At 50.8% G+C, this 22,716-nt stretch overlaps 1 protein-coding gene across 2 annotated transcripts in view; it reads left to right on the top strand.

The window, feature by feature from the left end:
- LOC146299803 (palmitoyltransferase ZDHHC14-like) overlaps positions 1-22,416 on the top strand; it is a 40,659-nt gene extending 18,243 nt beyond the window's left edge. The window contains exons 4-10 of one of the 2 annotated variants that reach the window (XM_084676190.1): positions 6,338-6,496; positions 8,474-8,611; positions 10,795-10,843; positions 12,456-12,558; positions 12,965-13,074; positions 16,044-16,146; positions 20,565-22,416. In XM_084676190.1, the coding sequence (XP_084532316.1) occupies positions 6,338-6,496; positions 8,474-8,611; positions 10,795-10,843; positions 12,456-12,558; positions 12,965-13,074; positions 16,044-16,146; positions 20,565-21,017 (1,115 nt within the window). In that variant the 3' untranslated portion in view covers positions 21,018-22,416. The remainder of the gene's footprint in view (positions 1-6,337; positions 6,497-8,473; positions 8,612-10,794; positions 10,844-12,455; positions 12,559-12,964; positions 13,075-16,043; positions 16,147-20,564) is intronic. The other variant, XM_084676196.1, reaches the window with a different exon arrangement.
- The last annotated feature ends 300 nt before the right edge of the window (positions 22,417-22,716 follow it).

Here is a 22,716-nt window from a genome sequence, read left to right as displayed (position 1 = left end):
GGCTTTACGAGACGGTGGGTGGGCGTGCGTGAGTGAGCTCGTCTGTGCGCGCGCGTAGGCGCACCGAGACAGAGTAGGTGACTTGGACGGAGGCGTTTTCACGCGAGTCGGTGGAGTATTCCCCTTTTGTGTTTGAGCTTCCTCCTCCTCCGCGTCTCCACCCACCTTGCCACGACGCAGCTTCTGGGCCCGGACCCCCCTGCTCTCCGGCTGGCTGGCTGAGCCAGAGAGGGAGGGCGTCCTGCTCCACCAGGGCACAGGTCACGCTGCCTCTCCAGCGTCACGGCTGCCTCCTGTCAGCTGTTCATGCCTGCTCAGAGTGGTGGTTAATACACCATACAGTACGGCTGCTAGGTCCAGCCCAGGCCGGGAGGCATGAGGAAACAGTGCCATGATGCTATCATACTCCTTGCAATATGTAAAACAAACCCATCACGCACACACACACACACACTGACAAGGGGAGGGTGTCCTCGCCTGTGGTAAAGACACCAGAGAGCCGAGGCACAGACCCCAACACAGTCCCACAGCAGTGCAGCAGAGCGAGCGCCGAGCCCCTCAAAAGGACTGGAGTGGCTGTTCTGATGTCATTAGCTTAAGCCTCATCTCCCATCTAGCCAGGCACCGCACTAGATCCCCCCCCCCCCCTCCTCTGCCCAGTTATTGGCTTCAGGCGCCGTGATGCATGGCTCCTATTGTGGGAGCTTCAACAATGGGCGGTGCTGTAGGGGCGGTGCGTGTGTGTGTGTGTGGGGACACGATCCTGTTCCAGAGCCTCTCTGCGGGGCTGATCCCTCACCCTGAGTGGGCTGGAGGATCTCCATGCACCCACCAGCCCATTCATCTGTCGAGGCTCCGCTCTCTGCGTCTCTGAGGCAGCGATTAGCTGGCATCGAGAAACGGAGAGGAGAGGGGAGATAGATGGGGGGGGGGGGGGGACCGTTTGAAAGGAGAGAAGGTGGGGACGAGAGGGGGGTGTGAGATGAAAGGGCAGCGAATAGGAGGCGAGGTTTTGTGTAGATGGGGAGAGGGAAAGAAAGGGATGGAGAGAAAGAGAGAGATAAAAGGTGTGTGTGAGAATGAGCCCACAGCACTCTGCTCTCTGTCTCTCTCTCCCTCTCTCTCAGCCTGTCTGAATTATGCACAGCTCCGATACCAGCATGTCACATTCCGCTGAACTCGCACACATCCATCTTAGACAAACATCCAATCATTCCCTCTTTCAGTGTCGCAATCCTCTGGAGCTCTGTTGCCACGGGAAACCATACTGTAGTCGCCTTTCTTTTCCCACTTTCTTTTGGGCCTATTTCTATATTTATCCATCCTTCAGGATGATGTCACAATCTTGTTCATGTATTGCGAGAAGCTGGGGCCTATTAGAGAAGGGCGATATTGTGCCCGGTTGGATCGGGGCATGCCTGTGCTCTGTTAGAAGGCTTGGTGAGGGCGATCAGTCCTGGATCTTAGTGAGAGGGCGGAGGCTCTCTGAGTGTGAGCGTGTTGTTGAGAGTGAATGACTGATGTGTCAGTAATGAGGGGGCCTGTGGGCCCAGAGACACCTGCCAGTGGGCTGAGCGGCCTTGTTCCTGTGCAAGAGGCTTTGAAGACGTCTCCTCCGCCCAGCGGGGGGCCCCTCTCAGTGGGAAGGCTGCTGCGTGTGCTGCCTCTCCGGAGAGAGAACACTGTCTGTGGAGGGAGGGACTGGAAGCCATTCAGGACGCACACTCTCGCATGCACACTTCAACACTCTACTTCAAAACTCCATTTGCCACTGGTGTAAGGACCATCTGTGTTGCAAATGGTCATTACACCATTGTGTAACATTCTCATTATTCCACACAGAGGGAGAAACTGTCCTTCAACTACCACTTTAGCTGCCTATGATTCATTGATCCTTTTTTACCCTCCTTCCAAACTATTTTCTCTTGGGACTGGTCTCAACCTCTCCCTCTCCTATTCCTAACCCCTGTGCTCCTCCCCCCGCTCCTCCTATTCCCCCTGCTGCTCTTCCTTGGACTCCTCCTTCACCACCTCCTGCTGTTTCTGCTTTTGCTCCTCCTCTCTCTCCTCATGCTCCTTCTCCTCTTCCTCTTCCTCTTCCTGCTCCTCTTCTCCCTCCTCATGCTCCTCTTCTTCGTCCTCTTCCTCCTCTTCTTCCTGCTCCTCCTCGCCCTCCTCATGCTCCTCCTCTTGCTCCTCCTCCTCTTCGTCCTCCTGCTCCTCCTCCTCCTGCTCCTCCTCCTGCTCCTCCTCCTGCTCCTCCTCCTGCTCCTCCTCCTGCTCCTCCTCTTGCTCCTCCTCTTCCTGTTCCTCCTCTTCCTCCCCCTGCTCCTCCTCTTCCTGCTCCTCCTCTTCCTCCCCCTGCTCCTCCTCTTCCTCCTCTTCCACCTCCTCTCCCTCCTCCTCCGGCTCCTCTACAGCTTGAAAAAGCCAGGGTGATGAAGGCTGCCCAGATGGACTTAGGAGGACAGCACATGAGCAGAACTGCCTCTGTGATTAGTTGGATTCACCTCCTCTGGATTCAGACCATGGAAGACAACTGGGACACATAATGACTGTGTCCTGGACTGGCTTATGCTTTACCTCTGCCTACATTTATTTTGTGATTCATTTTCTCTCTTGTATTTGTCTTTTGAATCTGTAGGTTCAGTTATTTAAAGTAGAAATTGGCCTTTTTGGAAAACCGTGCAAGACAATGTACTTTCAGTGCATGCTGTAAAGGTCATGGTGGATGTCCTTTTTTATGGTTACTTCATGTTCTCTACATTCCGTGTGCGGAATGAAGGAAATGCTGGATGTTGCTGCAGCTGCATCTGAATAATGCTGTTCTTGGCTCAACTCTCAACGTCAAATCAAATGGTTCCTATAGCCAGATAATAGAACACACTAAAGCTTATCGGGGAAATGGGAAGGATGAAGTCAGTTGAAAACAATGGCCCATAACAAAACAAAACAAAACCAGATATAACTATGGCTTTCCTCTGCTTCCAAGTACAATTAAATCAGATTGAAAATTTTCTTCAACAATATGGAAGTTTAGCTATTTTTACAGTACAGTGTGGCTTCACATGCCATCAATGAACAGGAAGCAAAAAATGTGTCTTCTTTCTTTCTGGTTTCTGCATGTTGTTAGTGTGTTGACCGTGCTGGGAAATCTTAACTAACACCTACTGTCCTGGTGTTCTACATTCAGTACATGTTAGGAAGCAGTTCTGCTGGGATCCTTCACTAGTCTGATGCTGACAAGACAGAGGCTGCAGGGGACAGACTGACAGCAGGATAGACAGACAGACAGACTGACAGCAGGACAGACTGACAGCAGGACAGACAGACAGCAGGACAAACAGCAGGTGAGACAGACAGACAGCAGGTGAGACAGACTGACAGCAGGACAGACTAACCTAAGGGAAAGACAGGGAAATTCAGACAGACATGGGGACAGATGGGGTTAGACAGACAGGAGGACAGAGGTAGTGTGGTACAGGAGGACAGAGGTAGTGTGGTACAGACAGACAGGAGGACAGAGGTAGTGTGGTGCAGACAGACAGGAGGACAGAGGTAGTGTGGTGCAGACAGACAGGAGGACAGAGGAAGTGTGGTACAGACAGACAGGAGGACAGAGGTAGTGTGGTGCAGACAGACAGGAGGACAGAGGTAGTGTGGTGCAGACAGACAGGAGGACAGAGGTAGTGTGGTACAGACAGACAGGAGGACAGAGGTAGTGTGGTGCAGACAGACAGGAGGACAGAGGTAGTGTGGTACCTACAGACAGGAGGACAGAGGTAGTGTGGTGCAGACAGACAGGAGGACAGAGGTAGTGTGGTGCAGACAGACAGGAGGACAGAGGTAGTATGGTGCAGACAGACAGGAGGACAGAGGTAGTGTGGTACAGACAGACAGGAGGACAGAGGTAGTGTGGTACCTACAGACAGGAGGACAGAGGTAGTGTGGTGCAGACAGACAGGAGGATAGAGGTAGTGTGGTGCAGACAGACAGGAGGACAGAGGTAGTGTGGTACAGACAGACAGGAGGACAGAGGTAGTGTGGTGCAGACAGACAGGAGGACAGAGGTAGTGTGGTGCAGACAGACAGGAGGACAGAGGTAGTGTGGTGCAGACAGACAGGAGGACAGAGGTAGTGTGGTACAGACAGACAGGAGGACAGACTGGTACAGACAGACAGGAGGACAGAGGTAGTGTGGTGCAGACAGACAGGAGGATAGAGGTAGTGTGGTGCAGACAGACAGGAGGATAGAGGTAGTGTTGTGCAGACAGACAGGAGGATAGAGGTAGTGTGGTGCAGACAGACAGGAGGATAGAGGTAGTGTGGTGCAGACAGACAGGAGGACAGAGGTAGTGTGGTGCAGACAGACAGGAGGACAGACTGGTACAGACACAGCCCTAGAGCACCAGTACAGAACACTGACCTCCTCCTCCACACACAGCACTCATCAGCGATGTGGCTGTCACTAGAGCTGACACACACACACACACACACACACCCTGACAGTGACAGATGATGAAGGGTGTCCAGACGTGATAGGGTGTCTGGAGTGTGACGGAGCCAAACACAGTTCCATTCCATATCCTCAGCTCTCCAGAGGCTACGTCTTTGTGATGGTCGTCACCGTAGAAAACGAGTCTGAGGAATATGGATCCGATGTGTCGCCCATCTGCATGATCTATGTTGACACTCGGTTATTAAAGCCTGCTCTTATCGATTATCACCGGGCTCTGCAGTTTTCTTTTGGTTGAGTCTCACCAACAGCTATATTGACTCAGCAATTTGTATAAGGTCTTGGCCTTGTTAAAAGCTCGGGTCGGTGTAGGTCTGGCTGCTCACAGCCCAGTACTGTACACTGCAAGAAGATCCATCTGCTAAACGCTCTGGAGCTCATTCTCCTCCTCACTGCAGGACAGCAATTAGCTTTCTTCTCCCTCCTGCTGGGACGAGCCAGGCTGAAGCTGGCTTTGGCCGACATTGAACCCTCCTTCATCTGCGCGTGTGTGTGTGCACACTCGTACGTACGTGCTGTGAAGCAGTATCACTGACTAATTCACCATGTGTTATCTCTACTTCCTCCTTGCTAGGCTTCTATCACGGCTGTCCGGTTAAAAGTCGGTCTGTAATCTGATATACAGGCTTGTTTGGGATTGGCAGTGTTCACTTCCACTTTGCAGAAAAGCCACCTTGATGTCTCTGCACCTAGAGGTGTCTGGGAACATAAAGTATACATTTATAGCTCTGAGAAGGGGGTGGGGGGTGGGGGGGGGGGGGGTGAAGACGGTTATAGACTAAAGGCTGGACCTATGTGGCTGACCAAGGAAACCGCTAATTCTCAGGGTACTCTATTATGATAAAATCACTGTCTGTTTTATGTGCCTTAACCTGAAGAATGGTAAATCATCCAGCCCTTTCACCCCCTCCCCATATGAAGCCAGAGTCCAGGTCCATGGAAATGACTGACTAGTAATGCCCCGTGTAAGAGACAGGATCTGTATTCTGGGCTTCCTGCCCAGTCTATAAACATTTCATTAGTAGTTCATCACTTGCAGCTTGAAGGGCGTGTGGACGAGGTGGAGGCTGCACTGATTGCTGTTGTATAAACAGTCTCAGCGTCTCCGCTGCGGCTTCATGGGATTACAACGCCTTTTGTACAGGTTTATTGTCGCCAATGATGTGGTCTAAGCACCAACAGAATCACCTTAACTAAGGACCATGTCACACGACACAAAGGAATACATAACCGATGGCCTATGGTTTAGTAGAACTGGTTGAATGTAGACTGAATGCTAAATATGTAGCACAGACCTATAGGTACAGGATGTAATAGTATGTTATGCGTTTTTCAGAGAGCAGATATGTCCTGCCTTTGCTTGTCTCTTTGATGTATTTGTGTATGCTAATTCACCTCCCACTCACTTTCTGTCTCCTCTAGTTTCTTTTCTCACGTGCTCTTTAGTGCAGCTCAGATCTGTATCGATCACGCTGGGAAAGACACCCATGTGTTTCATTTACTGCAGTTTCTCTCAGAAGACTCCCACGGTATGCGTGTGCACGCAATAACACCAAAACACACACACACACACACACACACAGAGTGATACAACACCACCAGGTTTTTTTCTTCCCAGTCTCACATACACAAAAACTGGAGCCCCGCTAACAAGCCAAGCCTTCTGGATGTCTCTCTCCTGCTACTTCTCTTTTTGCCAGCCGCCAGCTTTATGATGCCTGTCTTTAAAGTAAATGTGCTAACAAAAAAGCTATTCTCCTTCACCTCTCATATCTCTCTCTGCCTCTCCCTCCTCTCTGCCCCCCCCCCTCCCCTTGACAGATGTAGCCAACGGCTCCAGTTCGGGGAGCTACCGGCCGCCCCCCAGGACCAGGGAGGTCCTCATCAACGGTCAGACGGTCAAGCTTAAGTACTGCTTCACCTGCAGGATCTTCAGACCTCCGCGCGCCTCCCACTGCAGCCTCTGTGACAACTGTGTGGGTGAGTGTGTGTGTGTGTGTGTGTGTGTGTGTGTGTGTGTGCCTGTCTGTGGGTGAGTGTGTGCGTGCATGCGTGCGAGTGCATCGTGTTAGCAGCAGTGTGTTTGTGCGAGTAGTAGAGAGTAGTGCAGAGAGACAGGACTGTCCCTAGAAATACAAAAACGGCATCATTAAGCTGTTCCCCAGATGACCCAGGGGCCTCCTCTCCAATGTTCCCTCAGTAGACCCCCCACCACCAGCCCCCGTTCAGCCCTGCGCCCTCACATGCAGTGTAATTTACAAGCTCGTTACCTCCCGGCACAGTGCTGGGAGATGGATGAGCTGGTCGTCTATGGTGAATCTGCGGCTCCCTCCCTTTCCTGTTTCTCTGGGAGTCGGCCCAGTGTGCTGAGGGGAGGCAGGAGGGTGTTGTGGCAGTCAGGCAAGAGTTGATGTTTGCAGCTAACCACAGTAACCCTTCTTACCATCCCTCAAGTGACTGCTCCACCTGCCCGGAACTGCCTGTGCAGCATCTCTGTCTCACTCTGTTTGTCTCAGGCCTGCCTGTCTCTGTGTGTGTCTGCCTGTCTCTGTGTGTGTCTGCCTGTCTCTGTGTGTGTTTGCCTGTCTCTGTGTGTGTCTGCCTGTCTCTGTGTGTGTCTGCCTGTCTCTGTGTGTGTCTGCCTGTCTCTCTGTGTGTGTCTGCCTGTCTCTCTGTGTGTGTCTGCCTGTCTCTGTGTGTGTCTGCCTGTCTTTCTGTGTCTGCCTGTCTCTCTGTGTGTCTGCCTGTCTCTCTGTGCGTGTCTGCCTGTCTCTCTGTGCATGTCTGCCTGTCTCTCTGTGTGTGTGTCTGCCTGTTTCTCTGTGTGTGTCTGCCTGTTTCTCTGTGTGTGTCTGCCTGTTTCTCTGTGTGTGTCTGCCTGTTTCTCTGTGAGTGTCTGCCTGTCTCTGTGTGTGTCTGCCTGTCTCTGTGTGTGTCTGCCTGTTTCTCTGTGTGTGTCTGCCTGTTTCTCTGTGTGTGTCTGCCTGTCTCTGTGTGTGTATCTGCCTGTAAGTCTGCCTGTAGGTCTGCCACTCCAGTTTGAATGCATTGATACTCAATCTTCAGGGTCCTATTAACACAAATGGAACCAGGCCACTAACGCCACTCTCTCCAAATAGAAACAGCCACTTTGATTAATCAATTAAGTACCAAAGCACACTGCCACCCCGATGGCCGGTCCTCTACGGCCTGCCAGCCCTCCACCAGTTCTGTCACACAGCAATCCAGCTCTCCAGCTTATCGAGGAAGTCCTGAATGGGGTGCAAAGTGTCCCGAATTGACGTTTCATGGGAGGCAATTATCTATTGGCCCCTAGAATCACTCATTGACTCCGGTGCCTGAGTTTTGCATTGACAGCCCCAGTGAAGGCTAGTGTAATAGCTGCTCTTTAAGCAGAGAGCCAGGCAGCCTTTGAAGGAGTAACTAATGATGCCAGGGCTCAAAGGGACCAACTCTCCCTCTTCCTGTAATTTAGATTGTGGAGTGGGATGGAAATGGCTGCCGTTGTAATCACCCCTCAGGATATTGAGGCAAGAGTAGGATGCAGAGGGAGGTCAGGAAAATGTGTGTGTGTGTATGTGTGTTATTTTTCTTCTTCAAAGGAGAAGTACATCCATACCTTGCCTATAATACCTTACTGCTGTGTCATTCAGCTGGTTGCTGGCTGATTGCGGAGACCATAGCTGGATTAACCCACCTGCCTTTGAACTGGCACCAAACCTCTGTCCCTTATGGCTGATATGGACTGTCCTCAAAGCTGTTAGATGAGAGGCTCTCTATTCAGGCTCCAGCTACCTCCCTCTCCCACCCTCCCCCTGTCTTTCTGTGTTCCACTGCTTGCATCATTCTGTTCCTGAAACCCCACCTCCCCTTACCCCCCTTTCTCTATGAACGGTTGAACTTTCATAACTCTGCCTGTTTCTCCCACTCACTCTCCCCCCCCTTCTTTGTCCACAGAGCGGTTTGACCACCACTGTCCCTGGGTGGGGAACTGTGTGGGGAAGAGGAACTACCGCTTCTTCTACATGTTCATCCTCTCGCTCTCCTTCCTCACCATCTTCATCTTCGCCTTCGTCATCACCCATGTCATCCTACGTAAGTACTGCACACACACACACACAGGCTCTCACACACACAGGCTCTCACACACACAGGCTCTCACACACACACAGGCTCTAACACACACACACACACACACTCTCCTGGTGCTGCTCTGTCAGTGCTAGCAGGCTGGATGTGGGCGTTCTGGCTCACTGGCTCTTTAGGAGGAAGCAGACCGAACCTCTGCTAGGTTTCTTTCAGCAGTGTGTGTTTGTGTGTGTGTGTGTCTGTGTGTGTGTGTGTGTGTGTGGGCTGGGGGTGGATGGTCATGTTGGATACAGGACAAGAGAAAAAAGCCTAATTTACGCTCCTCTAAGGATCTTTCTCTGTTGCCTTTCAAGAAAATCTCTCTGTTAACAGACGTGCACATTGAGACACAGCACACATCACAGCCACGTTGGAAATAGGCCCTCTAATGCACAGCCCTCCGCAGGAAGGAGAGGGAGCTTAGCCCAGAGAGCCCACTTGTTTCCTGGGAATTTCTGTCACCCACAAGCCTGCGTCACTTTTATTGACACAAGAGAGGCGAGACACGGGGATCAATACATTTCCTGTGACTGAATGAGACCAGGATGGACGGCCATATTAGATGGGCTTGATGTCCCCTCTCTCTCTCTCTCTCTCTCTCTCTCTCTCTCTCTCTCTCTCTCTCTCTCTCTCTCTCTCTCTCTCTCTCTCTCTCTCTCTCTCTCTCTCTCTCTCTCTCTCTCTCTCTCTCTCTCTCTCTCTCTCTCTCTCTCTCTCTCTCTCTCTCTCTCTCTCTCTCTCTCTCTCTCTCTCTCTCTCTCTCTCTCTCTCTCTCTCTCTCTCTCTCTCTCTCTCTCTCTCTCTCTCTCTCTCTCTCTCTCTCTCTCTCTCTCTCTCTCTCTCTCTCTCTCTCTCTCTCTCTCTCTCTCTCTCTCTCTCTCTCTCTCTCTCTCTCTCTCTCTCTTTCTCTCTCTTTCTCTCTCTTTCTCTCTCTTTCTCTCTCTCTCTCTCTCTCTCTCTCTCTCTCTTTCTCTGTCTGTCTATGTCTCTATCTCTCTCATTGTCTCTTTATTTTTGTCTTTTACTCCTTGTTGTCTGTCTCTGGCTCTCTCTATGTCTCTCTCTCTCTGGCTCTCTCTCTCTGGCTCTCTCTCTGGCTCTCTCTGGCTGTCTCTCTCTCTCTCTTTCTCTGGCTCTCTCTCTCTAACACACAGATGGTAGTAAGGATATAATGGCATTTCAAGTGGCTGCACTGTGTCTCTCTCAGCTGATCTTGCTGACTAGGCCCATTTGGGGCTGGACAGAGAAATGTGAATGCAGAACACACTTCATTTGGATCCCTCATGTGAAATTCACTGTTAGTGCACTATTTCAGTTAATTACTAATCCTCATAGGTAATCATGATGTAGGCATGTTCTCAATTAGCCTGCTCATGAGTTTTGTCTATGCTGCTGTAGGCATGTTCTTTTCTCTTCAGCACGGGCCTGGGCTCCTCTCTCCCTCCCCTGGCTCCAGGGCTGCTGGTGGGTGGGAGGATCTCCTGGAACACCAGCTGGCTAGGAGGAGAGGTGGTTTGGGAGGAGAGGAGGGAGGGCTGGAAGGAGAAGAGGGGAGGGATGGGAGGAGAGGAGGGGAGGGGAGGGCTGGGAGGATGGAGAGGAGGGGGGGCTGGGAGGAGAGGAGAAGAGGTGAGGGCTGGGAGGAGAGGAGAAGAGGGGAGGGGAGGGGTGGGAGGAGAGGAGGGGAGGGCTGGGAGGATGGAGAGGAGGGGGGTCCGGGAGGAGAGGAGGGCTGGGAAGAGAGGAGGGGAGGGCTGGGAGGATGGAGAGGAGGGGGGGCTTGGAGGAGAGGAGAAGAGGAGAGGAGAGGAGGGGGGGCTGGGGTGAGAGGTAGACTGAGAGAGAACTGGGGTCTTGTGTGTGGTGTGCGTGAGCTGTGCATGTAGTGGGTGTGAGTGACAGCAGATTCTCAGTCAACGCAGACTGGCAGACACTGACTGACCTGACAGCCCACAGCCAATCATCAGCCGGTGAGAAGTGATACAGTAGAGAGGGACTGGATCATACAGGGATGTCCCCATGCCACACAGGAGAGACAGATAGTGAGAGTTAGAAATGATTCCTTTGAAGGTTCTCATCCCCTTTTGAGTTCCATTTGAGTTTTTGAAGCACAGCTAAACTCATTTGACTTCTTCTCCTCTCTCGTACAGGCTCCCATCAAACAGGCTTTCTCGCCGCACTCAAGGACAGTCCTGCCAGATATCCTTTCTCTCGTGTGTGTGTGTGTCTGTCTGTCTGTCTGTTTCCCACGGTGTGTACATAACCTTTACAGATAACTGCACTGAGTCATAGTACTAGGTAGTTCAGACTTGTTAGAGTCCTCACCTTTTTGGAAAAACCTCTGCAACGTGCACGCGCGCGCGCACACACACACATATAGATCGACACACCAACTCCTCCTAACTTCATTCTGTCATCCAGCTTTCTTATCCTCTTTTTAAACTGGTCTATTTTCCAATCTCCTTTTCTCTACAGTTCTCTTATAACTTCTAGAAGGTTCTCACTCTGATTGCCTGTCCCTCCCATTCGTCACCAGCATGTCCTGACCAATGCAGGCTCCGTCCTGTCCTCAGGACTGCTCGCATGACTGCTGAGCCTGACGAGTCTGGTTCTGTTTGGCTTACAAAGCACGCACTCAGCTTCTCTCTCTCTCTCTCTCTCTCTCTCTCTCTCTCTCTCTCTCTCTCTCTCTCTCTCTCTCTCTCTCTCTCTCTCTCTCTCTCTCTCTCTCTCTCTCTCTCTCTCTCTCTCTCTCTCTCTCTCTCTCTCTCTCTCTCTCTCTCTCTCTCTCTCTCTCTCTCTCTCTCTCTCTCTCTCTCTCTCTCTCTCTCTCTCTCTCTCTCTCTCTCTCTCTCTCTCTCTCTCTCTCTCTCTCTCTCGCTCGCTCGCTCGCTCGCTCGCTCGCTCTCTCGCTCTCTGGCTCTCTCTCTCTCTCTCTCTCTCTGGCTCTCTCTCTCTCTCTCTGGCTCTCTCTCTCTCTGGCTCTCTGTCTCTCTCTCTCTCTGGCTCTCTCTCTCTCTGGCTCTCTCTCTCTCTCTGGCTCTCTCTCTGGCTCGCTCTCTGGCTCGCTCTCTCTCTCTCGCTCTCTCTCTCTGGCTCTCTCTCTCTCCCCCCACCTCATAGAATGCCTTTCTCCTGCTGTCTCCTCCCTTCCCTCCATGTCTCTCGTGTTCCTCACAGCAGGCTGTGCCAGCAGGCTGTGCCGTGCGACCCAGAGATGGACAGCTGCCCAGCAGTGTGACTGCTGTACCACTCAGCTCTTGCCTTAAGCCAGCTTGTTGTCTCTGTGGCAGGTTTCCAGGACAAGCCTCTAAAGGTACACAGGGGACCGACCCTTAAGGTCTTACATCTGAATGCTTTTTTTTTTTTTTTCTTTCTTTTCTTTCCCAGAGCAACATAATCCAAGCGAGTGTGAGACAGCCACTCACCAAGCCTAAAGCCTAACCACATACTGTCTAGGCGCAGGTGGTAACACCCTGGCATATTTACATGAGCACATTTTATTCATCCTGTCACGTGTCCATTATCATGTCAGTTCCAGCTAATCTCATGGCTAACCACGCAGAAAGACTGCCTCACACATGCACCTTAAACCAATGCTACTTTCACCCTCCTACCGCGTGTGTTTGTGGTGTGTTTGAAGGAGGTTATGGTGACTGTCCGTTAGACATAAGGTCCGCGGTGTGCCTGTGTGTGTGCCTGAGAGAGAACAGTAGTTAATGTGTCAGTAAGCCCCAGTGGTTACCGTGAGCACCGTAGTCTGGGAGCAGCTGGTGTTTCCAGTCGTGTTTTCCTTGACCGCGTGTTTCACCGTGCTGGAGGTGGTGGTGTGTTTCTTCTCTGTCTGGTCCATCGTGGGCCTGTCCGGCTTCCACACCTACCTGATCAGCTCCAACCAGACCACCAACGAAGACGTGAGCATCAACCCACACACACCTGCACACACACACGCACACACGTACTGTATGCACACACACACACACACTTGTGCATACATAGACATGCAGACACACACACTGACATACCCTTGATCCTTGATGAGTTTTGTGTATTTGTTGTGAGTCAGCCAGTCTCAGTATTCCTTCCTCCAGGGTCCATGTCTACCCCAGCTACACACACACACACACACAATGGGCTATATAAACAGGAAGGATTTTACCTTTAACAGTGAGATGGCAAAACACAACGTTTTGTCTGTCTTCAGGACCTGTGTGTCAACTGAATAAATGAATATGTTCACAGTCTGCTTCACAGAAGCAGTTCAGTGGGCCCCTGTACCTGTTCTAACGTGTGTGTGTGTCTGTGCGCGCGGTGTTTCAGATAAAAGGCTCGTGGTCGTCTAAAAGAGGAAAGGACAACTATAACCCCTACAGCCACGGGAACATCTTCACCAACTGCTGTGCAGCACTCTGTGGACCCCTCCCACCCAGGTGTGTGTGTGTGTGTCCCCTAGTGTGTGTCCATGTGCGTGCGTGCGAGCGCAAACCCAATATAACACAGCTCATTTCCTGTCATGGTGTTTTAATGGAATATCTAAAAAGCCCGCAATAAAAGTCACTTTTCTATTTGTATAAAAGTGCCCTCCCCCATCATCATTTCCTGCTTTGTCACTGTGCTGGAAGCGGGTCCTCATGGGGAACACAGCGTGGCCTCCAGCCTCTCACTGTCTCCTTCCCCCGCTCCTTTACAACCACATGTGGGGAGGCTGTTCCTAAGCCTCAACCATGCACACAAACCAAACCAAAAAAACCCTGTTTCATATGCTGATGGTTTAACAGCCTCAAAAGGAAGAACATGCTATTCATCTCCACAGCCCTAACTCTACCGATGGACACTGGTGTTTTACCGAGCCTGTTATGGCTGTGTGTTGGCCCACTGTATCATGTTAGTTACTTGTGAGGAAGCTGGAGACTCATGGAGCTGGTCTGTCTGGACAGGAAAACAGTTAGTCATGAAGTCGTCTCAGTGTTTAAATACCACCAGCCACGTGCCCTCTGGCATGCCCTCAACACGTTTTTTCTGTGTTGAGGCCTGTCATTCCTCACTCACTCACGCACACACACACACACTCACACATTCACACACACACACACTTGTGGCCTAGATAGCCTCTTATCTTTGCAGGCCAGTCCCACTTTCTGACCGTATACACGCATGCACACGTGCGCACACACACAAGCACACACAAATGCACACACGCAGCCATGCTCCGTCGAGAGAACTGGCTATTAAAGTGTCAGTAAGTGGTTGTTGACAATGCAAGGAGGCAACCTCTCCCAGGTGTGTGTGTGTGCATGTGCGCGTGCATTGAGAGGGCTGCTAAGGAGGTTTTTAGCCCTGGCCTGTCAGTGTATTGGCAGGCTCTGGGGAGTCTCTGCCTCCAGCAGTGTTCTAATACTTACCAGGACTGACTGGACCATAGGTGACAGGGACCATAGGTCTCCTCATTACCCTCTGGGGTGGTGTGTGTGCTTATGTCCAGCCACATTAAAGCTGATGAATGGTGCAGTTCAACAACAACTAGAGGACACAATCAATACACTTTTTTAAATCTCTTAACTGCTGTTTTCTAGTTTTCTGCTGTGTAACCTTTCAGTTTCTTCCCTGAGGGGGCTGTTCTGCTCAGTGAGACTAAGCCTGACCCCTCCACCCTAACTTTCCACCCTGACCCCTCCACCCTAACCCTGACCCCTCCACCCTAACCCTGACCCCTCCACCCTAACCTTCCACCCTGACCCATCCACCCTAACCTTCCACCCTGACTCCTCCACCCTAACCCTGACCCCTCCACCCTAACTTTCCACCCTGACCCATCCACCCTAACCCTGACCCCTCCACCCTAACCCTGACCCCTCCACCCTAACTTTCCACCCTGACCCATCCACCCTAACTTTCCACCCTGACCCATCCACCCTAACCCTGACCCCTCCACCCTAACTTTCCACCCTGACCCATCCACCCTAACCCTGACCCCTCCACCCTAACCTTCCACCCTGACCCATCCACCCTAACCTTCCACCCTGACTCCTCCACCCTAACCCTGACCCCTCCACCCTAACCCTGACCCCTCCACCCTAACCCTGACCCCTCCACCCTAACTTTCCACCCTGACCCATCCACCCTAACCCTGACCCCTCCACCCTAACTTTCCACCCTGACCCATCCACCCTAACCCTGACCCCTCCACCCTAACTTTCCACCCTGACCCATCCACCCTAACCCTGACCCCTCCACCCTAACCCTGACCCCTCCACCCTAACCCTGACCCCTCCACCCTAACCCTGACCCCTCCACCCTAACCTTCCACCCTGACCCATCCACCCTAACCTTCCACCCTGACTCCTCCCCCTAACCCTGACCCCTCCACCCTAACCCTGACCCCTCCACCCTGACCCCTCCACCCTAACCTTGACCCCTCCACCCTAACCCTGACCCCTCCACCCTAACCTTCCACCCTAACCTTCCACCCTGACTCCTCCACCCTAACCCTGACCCCTCCACCCTGACCCCTCCACCCTAACCCTGACCCCTCCACCCTAACCTTCCACCCTAACCTTCCACCCTGACCTCTCCACCCTAACCCTGACCCCCCCCCCCTAACCCTGACCCCTCCATCCTAACCTTCCACCCTGACCTCTCCACCCTAACCCTGACCCCTCCACCCTAACCCCTCCACCCTAACCCTGACCTCTCCACCCTAACCCTAACCCTGACCCCTCCACCCTAACCTTCTACCCTGACCCCTCCACCCTGACCCCTTCACCCTAACCATCCCACCCTAACCCTAACCCTCCCACCCTAACCCTGACCCCTCCATCCTAACCCTCCCACCCTAACCCTGACCCCTCCATCCTAACCCTCCCACCCTAACCCTGACCCCTCCATCCTAACCCTCCACCCTAACCCTCCACTGGATCCTTCTGATCCAGCTCACTCTAAACTGGCTCTGTCACTCATTAGTCTCTTAACCTTAAGACATCAGGTGTTGACACACACCTAGCCTCAGCAGGTTCCTGATTAACCATCCATGACTTTCTGTACAGCAGTAATGAAAGATCAGAACTCTGTGTATGACCTCAGTGATCACTTGGCCTTTCCAGCCTGCATACTGAGGGAACCATCACACAAACAAACATACCAATGTTCTATTTCCACTTTGTGGTTTGGTTACCACGGTTCACTACATAGATAGAAACTGAACTGTCATTTGGACCTTGTTCTTCACAGTTATATCATACACAAATAGCTTTTTGGCCAAACACTGAACGTAGAGAAGAAGCTCTAGCCATTTCCATGGGAATATCACCTCTTACTCCAATAGTTAGACTGCAATATAACAAAGGGCATGTTTTTTGTATTCATGGTGAAATTTTGGCTTTATCTTCTCTTTCCCCATTAGTCTCATCGACAGAAGAGGTTTTGTCCAATCAGACACGCCACAACCCATACCTCCAACCAATGGCACCACTATGTACGGAGCCACCCAATCACAGAGCCAGATGGTGAGTCATTTAATCTAAAGGAAGATGGAATCTTGAACAAGGATGTATCTTGGCCTTCTATACCATGGTACAAGTCAGCGTGGCGCACACAGTTAATCATGTTGAATTGAAACGTGGTAAATGAGTCAGAAGCAGGGTGGCTGGGAGGCTGGGAGGGAGGCTGGGAGGGAGGCTGGGAGGGAGGTGGGAGGCTGGGAGAGAGGTGGGAGGCTGGGAGGGAGGTGGGAGGGAGGTGGGAGGGAGGTGGGAGGGAGGTGGGAGGGAGGTGGGAGGGAGGTGGGAGGGAGGTGGGAGGGAGGTGGGAGGCTGGGAGGGAGGTGGGAGGCTGGGAGGGAGGTGGGAGGCTGGGAGGGAGGTGGGAGGGTGGAGTGAGGTTTGGAGGGTGGAGGGAGGCTGGGAGGGAGGTGGGTGGGTTGTGGTGGATCGTGGGTGGGTCGTGTACTCATTCTCTTGTCATGCTCTACCACTCACTAAATAACATGTGAGAGATTTACGGTCCCCAAGGAAGGTGCGTGTGTGTGTGTGGGGTGTTCCGCTCACTCCGCTTGACTTTGTCAAGCAGCGTAGGCATGCTGACGGCCGTAATCCTGTCCTGCCAAGCTTTGTGACTGCACAGAATGATGGAATAGACACGTGACACGTGAATGCAAAAGAAAAAAGAGACATTGATTGAATAATGAAATAGTAGGCTTTTAACACAACCAGCTGACTGTTGAGAGGCAGAAGAAAAGATAGTCTGTGCGGCTGAACAGCAGAGTGTGCCTTAGTACGAAGCAAGCTGGAAATGTCAATTCAGCCCTGTAGACCTGGAGACCCCCACGTTCTCCTACAAAACACAAGGCTTGTCTCTGGCCTTTATAGAACTGAACAGCCCTTTACGTGTGTGGGCGTGTGTGTGTGTGTGTGTGTGTGTGCATTACAGTGCACATATGCTTCTAAAGGTCAGCTTTGGTCACCCCATCTCTTTGTCAGACCCTTGTTATTGAAATCTGTTCCTCCCTGGACACTGCATCCTTCTGTCCTCCCATCTCCATCTCTGAGCCCTCCAGACACAACATCCATGCAGCTCAGAAAGACCTGGTCCTGATGACATTGGGAGAGCCCGGTCAGACATTAGGATGTTTACAGATAGCCCGTAAACGTGGTATCACCCTAGCTCATGGAGCCTTAAGGAGTTCTACCCACAGTCAGAGAAGGATGGAAATGAGTCGTGATGCATCCAAATGAACATTCTGAACCGAAAATACAGGACGCACTTGACCGAAAACCAAAACTGAAAATGACTTCTAAAAAGTTTTTGCATAACTGTATTAATATTAGACTTTTTCATTGGCACCGTACTTCCTGTAGAAATGTCTGCTGAACCAAGACAGCTGTTATGTCCTTATCACAACCTGAAGTATTTCCAGACCGCTGACATAATGATGAAAATAGGTGTGCATTATACAAGGATAATTCACGAATAGTCTGAAAATAGTTTGAGTGATAAGCCGTGATAATGGCGAGATGGAACTCGTGAAATATGGGCACTTGGGGCTGGCATATTTTCGCCCCTTTTTATAGCAATGTTTGGCGGCCGAAACGTCTCCCTAGAATCAGCCCCCCTTCGCCCACCAAAGTCTTGTTTATATTTAGAATCCCAAAGCACTCATTGCCTTGACTAATCAAGATAATTATGTTAAGTCTGCATTGCAACAAGTAATGGGACATCAGAGGTTAAGGAGACAATGTTGACTATGTCCAACTAGTCCGTACAGTAGCTGTTGCACACAGATATATCTGTGTGTAAAAGCGTAGCACATATCAATACGCCTCTCTGGTAGTCACCATGACAACCGTGTGTATTGTGTCAAAGGATGACATCATTTCATGTGGACGCCCACGGGCCCATTCAGCAATGCTAGGGAAACAAGATGACTGCAGAGTAGTGGCCATGGCCTCTGGCTGACATCACACACTTCATTACTACTCCACCATGCTCCCTGAATGGAGTCTCTCTCTATACCTCTCACTCTCTACCACTCTCTTTCTGTCTCCCACTCTCTCTATATACATTATATAGACAAAGGGATTGGCCATTCTAACACCATCTGCAAGCTAGGTCTAATCACCCAACAGCAGGGCCCAAACTCCCCAATGCTTGTGTGGCTGAATGAGCACATCTTCCCTCAAACACACTCCAGAATCTTGTGAACAGCCTTCCAGAGGATAGACAGCTGCTATAGCCACATGGTGGGGCAACTCCAACTTGTCTATGGATTTAGAATGGGATGTCATAAAAGCTACTTTAGGTGGCCCAATAAGGTTATTTAGATAGTGTGTGTGTTTTTTCTCACTCCTTTTCTAGTTTATTTGCTTCTTTTCTCTTTCTGTTCCTGTTTTCATCTCTCTTTGTTTTGCGGTATCTGAAAGCTATTTTTTGCATCACAGAAAGGAAATGGGCTTTGACTTTGATGGACTGCCGTTTCCTCATGATAGTTACTATGAGTAATTGCAGACACACAACTCATTTCAGTTTTCCAGCTTCCTCTCTGAAGAATCAGTCTATGCTGTCAACTGTTAATTTATTCGATAGGATGACTAATAGTTTAATATCACCTATACGTCAATCTCATTCTGCCCTGCCTTAAATCGTTTTCTGAAGTGAATCAGTGTTTAGACAGGTGTCACCTTTCAATAAATTCCTTCAAGTCGATCAATTCAGAAAAAAAGACCCCAAAGTTAACTCCTAGGGCAGGCAGACGAGGACAAGCCAAGCTGTCCGTTTCCTGTTCAGCTGGCGTTGCGCCAGTCACACTTCCTGTGGCCCTTTCCGAAGCACTGACACGTTGAGGGTCCGATCTAAATGTATCGGCGCCCGCTCCGACCTTGCAGGCCTGTCTGCCAGCGCAGAGCTCTGTCAGGAGGTAACATGCCAACACGGGTAGCTTCAAGCTGAGACTAGTGCCTGTGCTTGCTCTCTCCTGTCTACGGTCGGCTGGAAACCCAAACATGACACAACTCGAGCACTCAGCCTGGCGCCCAGAACACATACACAGAGCCTCACAGCAATAACATCAGTATAACAATTATAGTGGCCCATAAACCTCGCTGGGGTCTGCAGCAAGCTTATGGATATGGAGGGTCTGCAGGGCGCTAGGGCTATTGCGACAAGCGTGGTGGTGTTTTTCTCCTGATGCATGACTTTGCTACCAGAATAGTCACGGTGATGCCTGCTGTCTCATGTTAAGCCAGTGAGATAGTATGGTAGGTGAATAACGACGTCATCATGAGAATGGTGAAATATTTCCAAGTGGACCTTACCCTCCCTGTCACCACTGCCCAGTCCACAGGGCACTGTTGGCTCTCCAGCTATCCAGAATGCGTCAATAGGTCTAGGAAGATACCAGTGACAAAAGGCCCCTGGAGATACGAGGGTTTTTTCTGTCCCCATGTCGAGCGCTTCAGCTCCTCTGTCTGGGGGTTGGACTGTGCTTATTCAGTCTGTGTGTGTTCCAGTGAGGGAGTAGGCTAGCCCCAGTAGAGGCTGCCGTGTGTGGTGGAATTGGAGTCGTTCCTGGACGGGTGCTGTGTGCACCTGGCCCAGCACCAACAGCACCCAGCACAGTGTCCGTGTCCCTTCCACTTACGCCTCTGCCGGAGCTCTCCCATAGCAATGTGCTCATTCTTTTGATTTTGCCAATTGATCCACTATTCAAAGTCCCATCGCTGTTTGTTTAGGCTGTGTTTGACGGACTGGCCAGGTGAGAGGGACCAAGTAGAACCTTGCATGTGCTGTACCAGACAACTCAGGGTCCTGTCAATGAGTCTCTCTGGAGCTACAGGAGTTGACAAGGTCTGCCTCCATTCTCCTGCCTTCCCACATGCAGCCCTGTGCAGTGTGTCCTCACATTATCCAAGCCGCAGCGCACACAGTACAGGCTGTTAGATGAATTAGTCATCATCTCTTTCAGTGACGAAAAGAGCTTTCTGCAGCCTTGTTCCCAGTCTTATGTACAGGCCTGCAATTTCAAGTTACTGTTAGAAAGGCAGACAACGGAAATCGATAAGTTAACGTTTCTAACTTGAACCCTGTGTTATAGATTTTTCTGATTGTGTGGGGGGGTAGGGAGTTGGGTTGAATGTTTTTTCTCCATGGTGTGTTTGCGTTCTTCCGAGGGTTCTAACGGCTCTGCTTCCTCTCTCTCCTCCATGCTTCTATTCCTCCGTCTCCCCCACGCTAACCTCTCTGTGGTCCCCTTGTGCGTTTTTTCTTTCTTCCTACTTTCGTCATGCTCCTCCTCGTCACTACATGTGCCTCCGCCCCTCCCTCCCCCTTTCTTCTTTTTCTATTCCCTTTACCTCTCTATTCATCTCATTGCTATCCTCGCATCCACCCAATCCCCCCCCCCCCCCGATCTCCTTCTTTCTCGTCTCAGTGTGACCAAGACCAGTGCATTCAGAGCACCAAATTCGTTTTGCAGGCCGCAGCCACGCCCCTCCTGCAGCAGCAGAGTGAGCCGGTCAGCCTGACCGAGGACGGGGGCTCCCTGCCTGGGAGGACGTCCCTGGGGGGCCCCTGCAGCACCTTGCCCCTGGGCCATCCCACCCCGCCCTCCTCCACCAACAACCTGAGCTGCCACGTCGCGGACAACATGCTGCCCCTGCGCAGTGAGCACCACCACCATCACAAGGACGGAGGAGGAGGGGTGGTTGGGGGGCATCACCACTTCCTTACGCCCGAGGAGGCCCCCTCGCCCCCGGGCATGCTCCCCTGCGGTACCCCCCTGGGCCACAGCCACACCATGCAGACAGGCTTCTTCCACCCTGCCAGCCAGGACTCCCTACATGAGGACTCGGTCAGAGGACTGGTGAAACTCAGCTCAGTCTGAGCTGAGAGAACACAGGTTCTTCCTGCCCATCCGTCCATCCCCCTAAAACATCCCCCTTCTCCACTTCCTTCTCCCCATCCTTTATTTCCTCTCCGACGTCCTCACACACCAGTGCCAAACGGTGGGCCAAGTTTCCCCCTAAACACCACCACAGGACTTGAGACTATAAGAGGTTGTGGTGTCTAGGCTGCTGAAATTTGCTCTCGTCATTCAGCGTCTTGCCAAGCCTCCCGCCATAGCCAGGGATGGCAGCCAGGGCGGTTGACTTTGCCATAGTTAAAGAGACGGTTCTGCCCTCACTGCTCCTCTACGGAAGCAGAAGTCACTGCCCTGGGAATTGTACAGACATTTTTAAAAAGGGTTGTATGGCTGTGGATGGCCAAGAATAAAAAGAGGAAAAGTATTTGACAATTGTTTCGTAACGTATTTTCAAAGGAAAGGAAGAAATGAAAAAAGAAGAAAAAAAGCTGCTTTATTTCTGTGGTGAATCACAGGCTGGCATTGGTTTGTAAGAGGGACTTGGCTTACTTGTTGAATTAAGGATGGATAGTGTCTTTGCCTTTCTCCTCGGACATTCTTGTTGACAGTCAACAATGCAATCAGTAACAAAAGTTGAAGTCATCATGTCGCATATCAGTCAATTCACCTATTTTTTTATGTTAAAGAGACAATATTGTGTCGTGCCATACCATGTTTTTTTTTCTTTTTCAAATTGCTATATTTCCTGTGGATATTAATAAAATCACATCTTTGTATGGGATGAGAACATGATTTCTTTTTGTGTCACAGCCTTGAGGTGGGCAGTTGAGAGTCATGTGTGGCTAGTTGTGACATCACAACTTTCAAAGCTTGTCTTGTGATGAGTGCCTTTGGTCATCCATGCTAGTCTGCGACAGTGTAACCAAGGAGACAAAGAAGCAGTTTGCATGTCTGAAGAAAAGCAGAAGCACTAGCATTGACGGCTGTGCCAGGCCCAAGGCCACTCTCAGGTCATTTGCTGTCCCCAATCATCTTGTTTGTGTCAAAACCCTCGGAGGTTAGTAAAGGAAGAGACATCTGAGTACAAGTGCTCACTGTGGCCAAACATCCACTTCTTTGTGTTAGCGGTCAACTTAAAGGGGACAATGCTTCCTAAATCCAGGCGATTTTTGCCCCTGTTAACCACTGAAAAGCTTTGCCTGTTGTGTCCTTGCGGCTCTGCTTCAACTGATGTGCTCAAAGTGTGGGTGTCGTGCCAGACGAGCCATGTTGGCAGCTTTCAGTACAGCTTTCTATGGCCCCCTGGTGGTTGTAATTAAAAAATGACCCCTTCATGTTCAAAATACATTTTACTTTCTACATCTTATAAAAAATGGTTTTAATAGTTAATAAATGGTATGGTACACTTGTATCAAACAAATGCTGCTGTAAATCTCCTGACTTTCATTGGCGTTAGCACATATTTCAGCACACTGAACTGTATATATTTAAGCACTTCGGAAGAGGAGTACATTTCCATACATTTATTCATTTGTAAATACATTATTTATAATACATACAATAATGTATCCATAAAATGTACAGCAAAATGAATAGTCATCACAATATACAGCTTTGAGAATGTAATTCTCTTGCTCTGCAAATATAATGTAGTAGGCCACAATGTATGCCTTACGGTACAAAGGACTAGTGCTGAAGTACGATATCCCAGGTATTAAAG

The sequence above is a fragment of the Hypomesus nipponensis genome, chromosome 3 (genome assembly GCF_054491055.1).
Source record: "Hypomesus nipponensis isolate SF chromosome 3, ASM5449105v1, whole genome shotgun sequence".
Taxonomy (NCBI): domain Eukaryota; kingdom Metazoa; phylum Chordata; class Actinopteri; order Osmeriformes; family Osmeridae; genus Hypomesus; species Hypomesus nipponensis.
The sequence above is the reverse complement of the archived record's forward strand: the minus strand, read 5'-3'. Positions and strand labels throughout refer to the sequence as shown.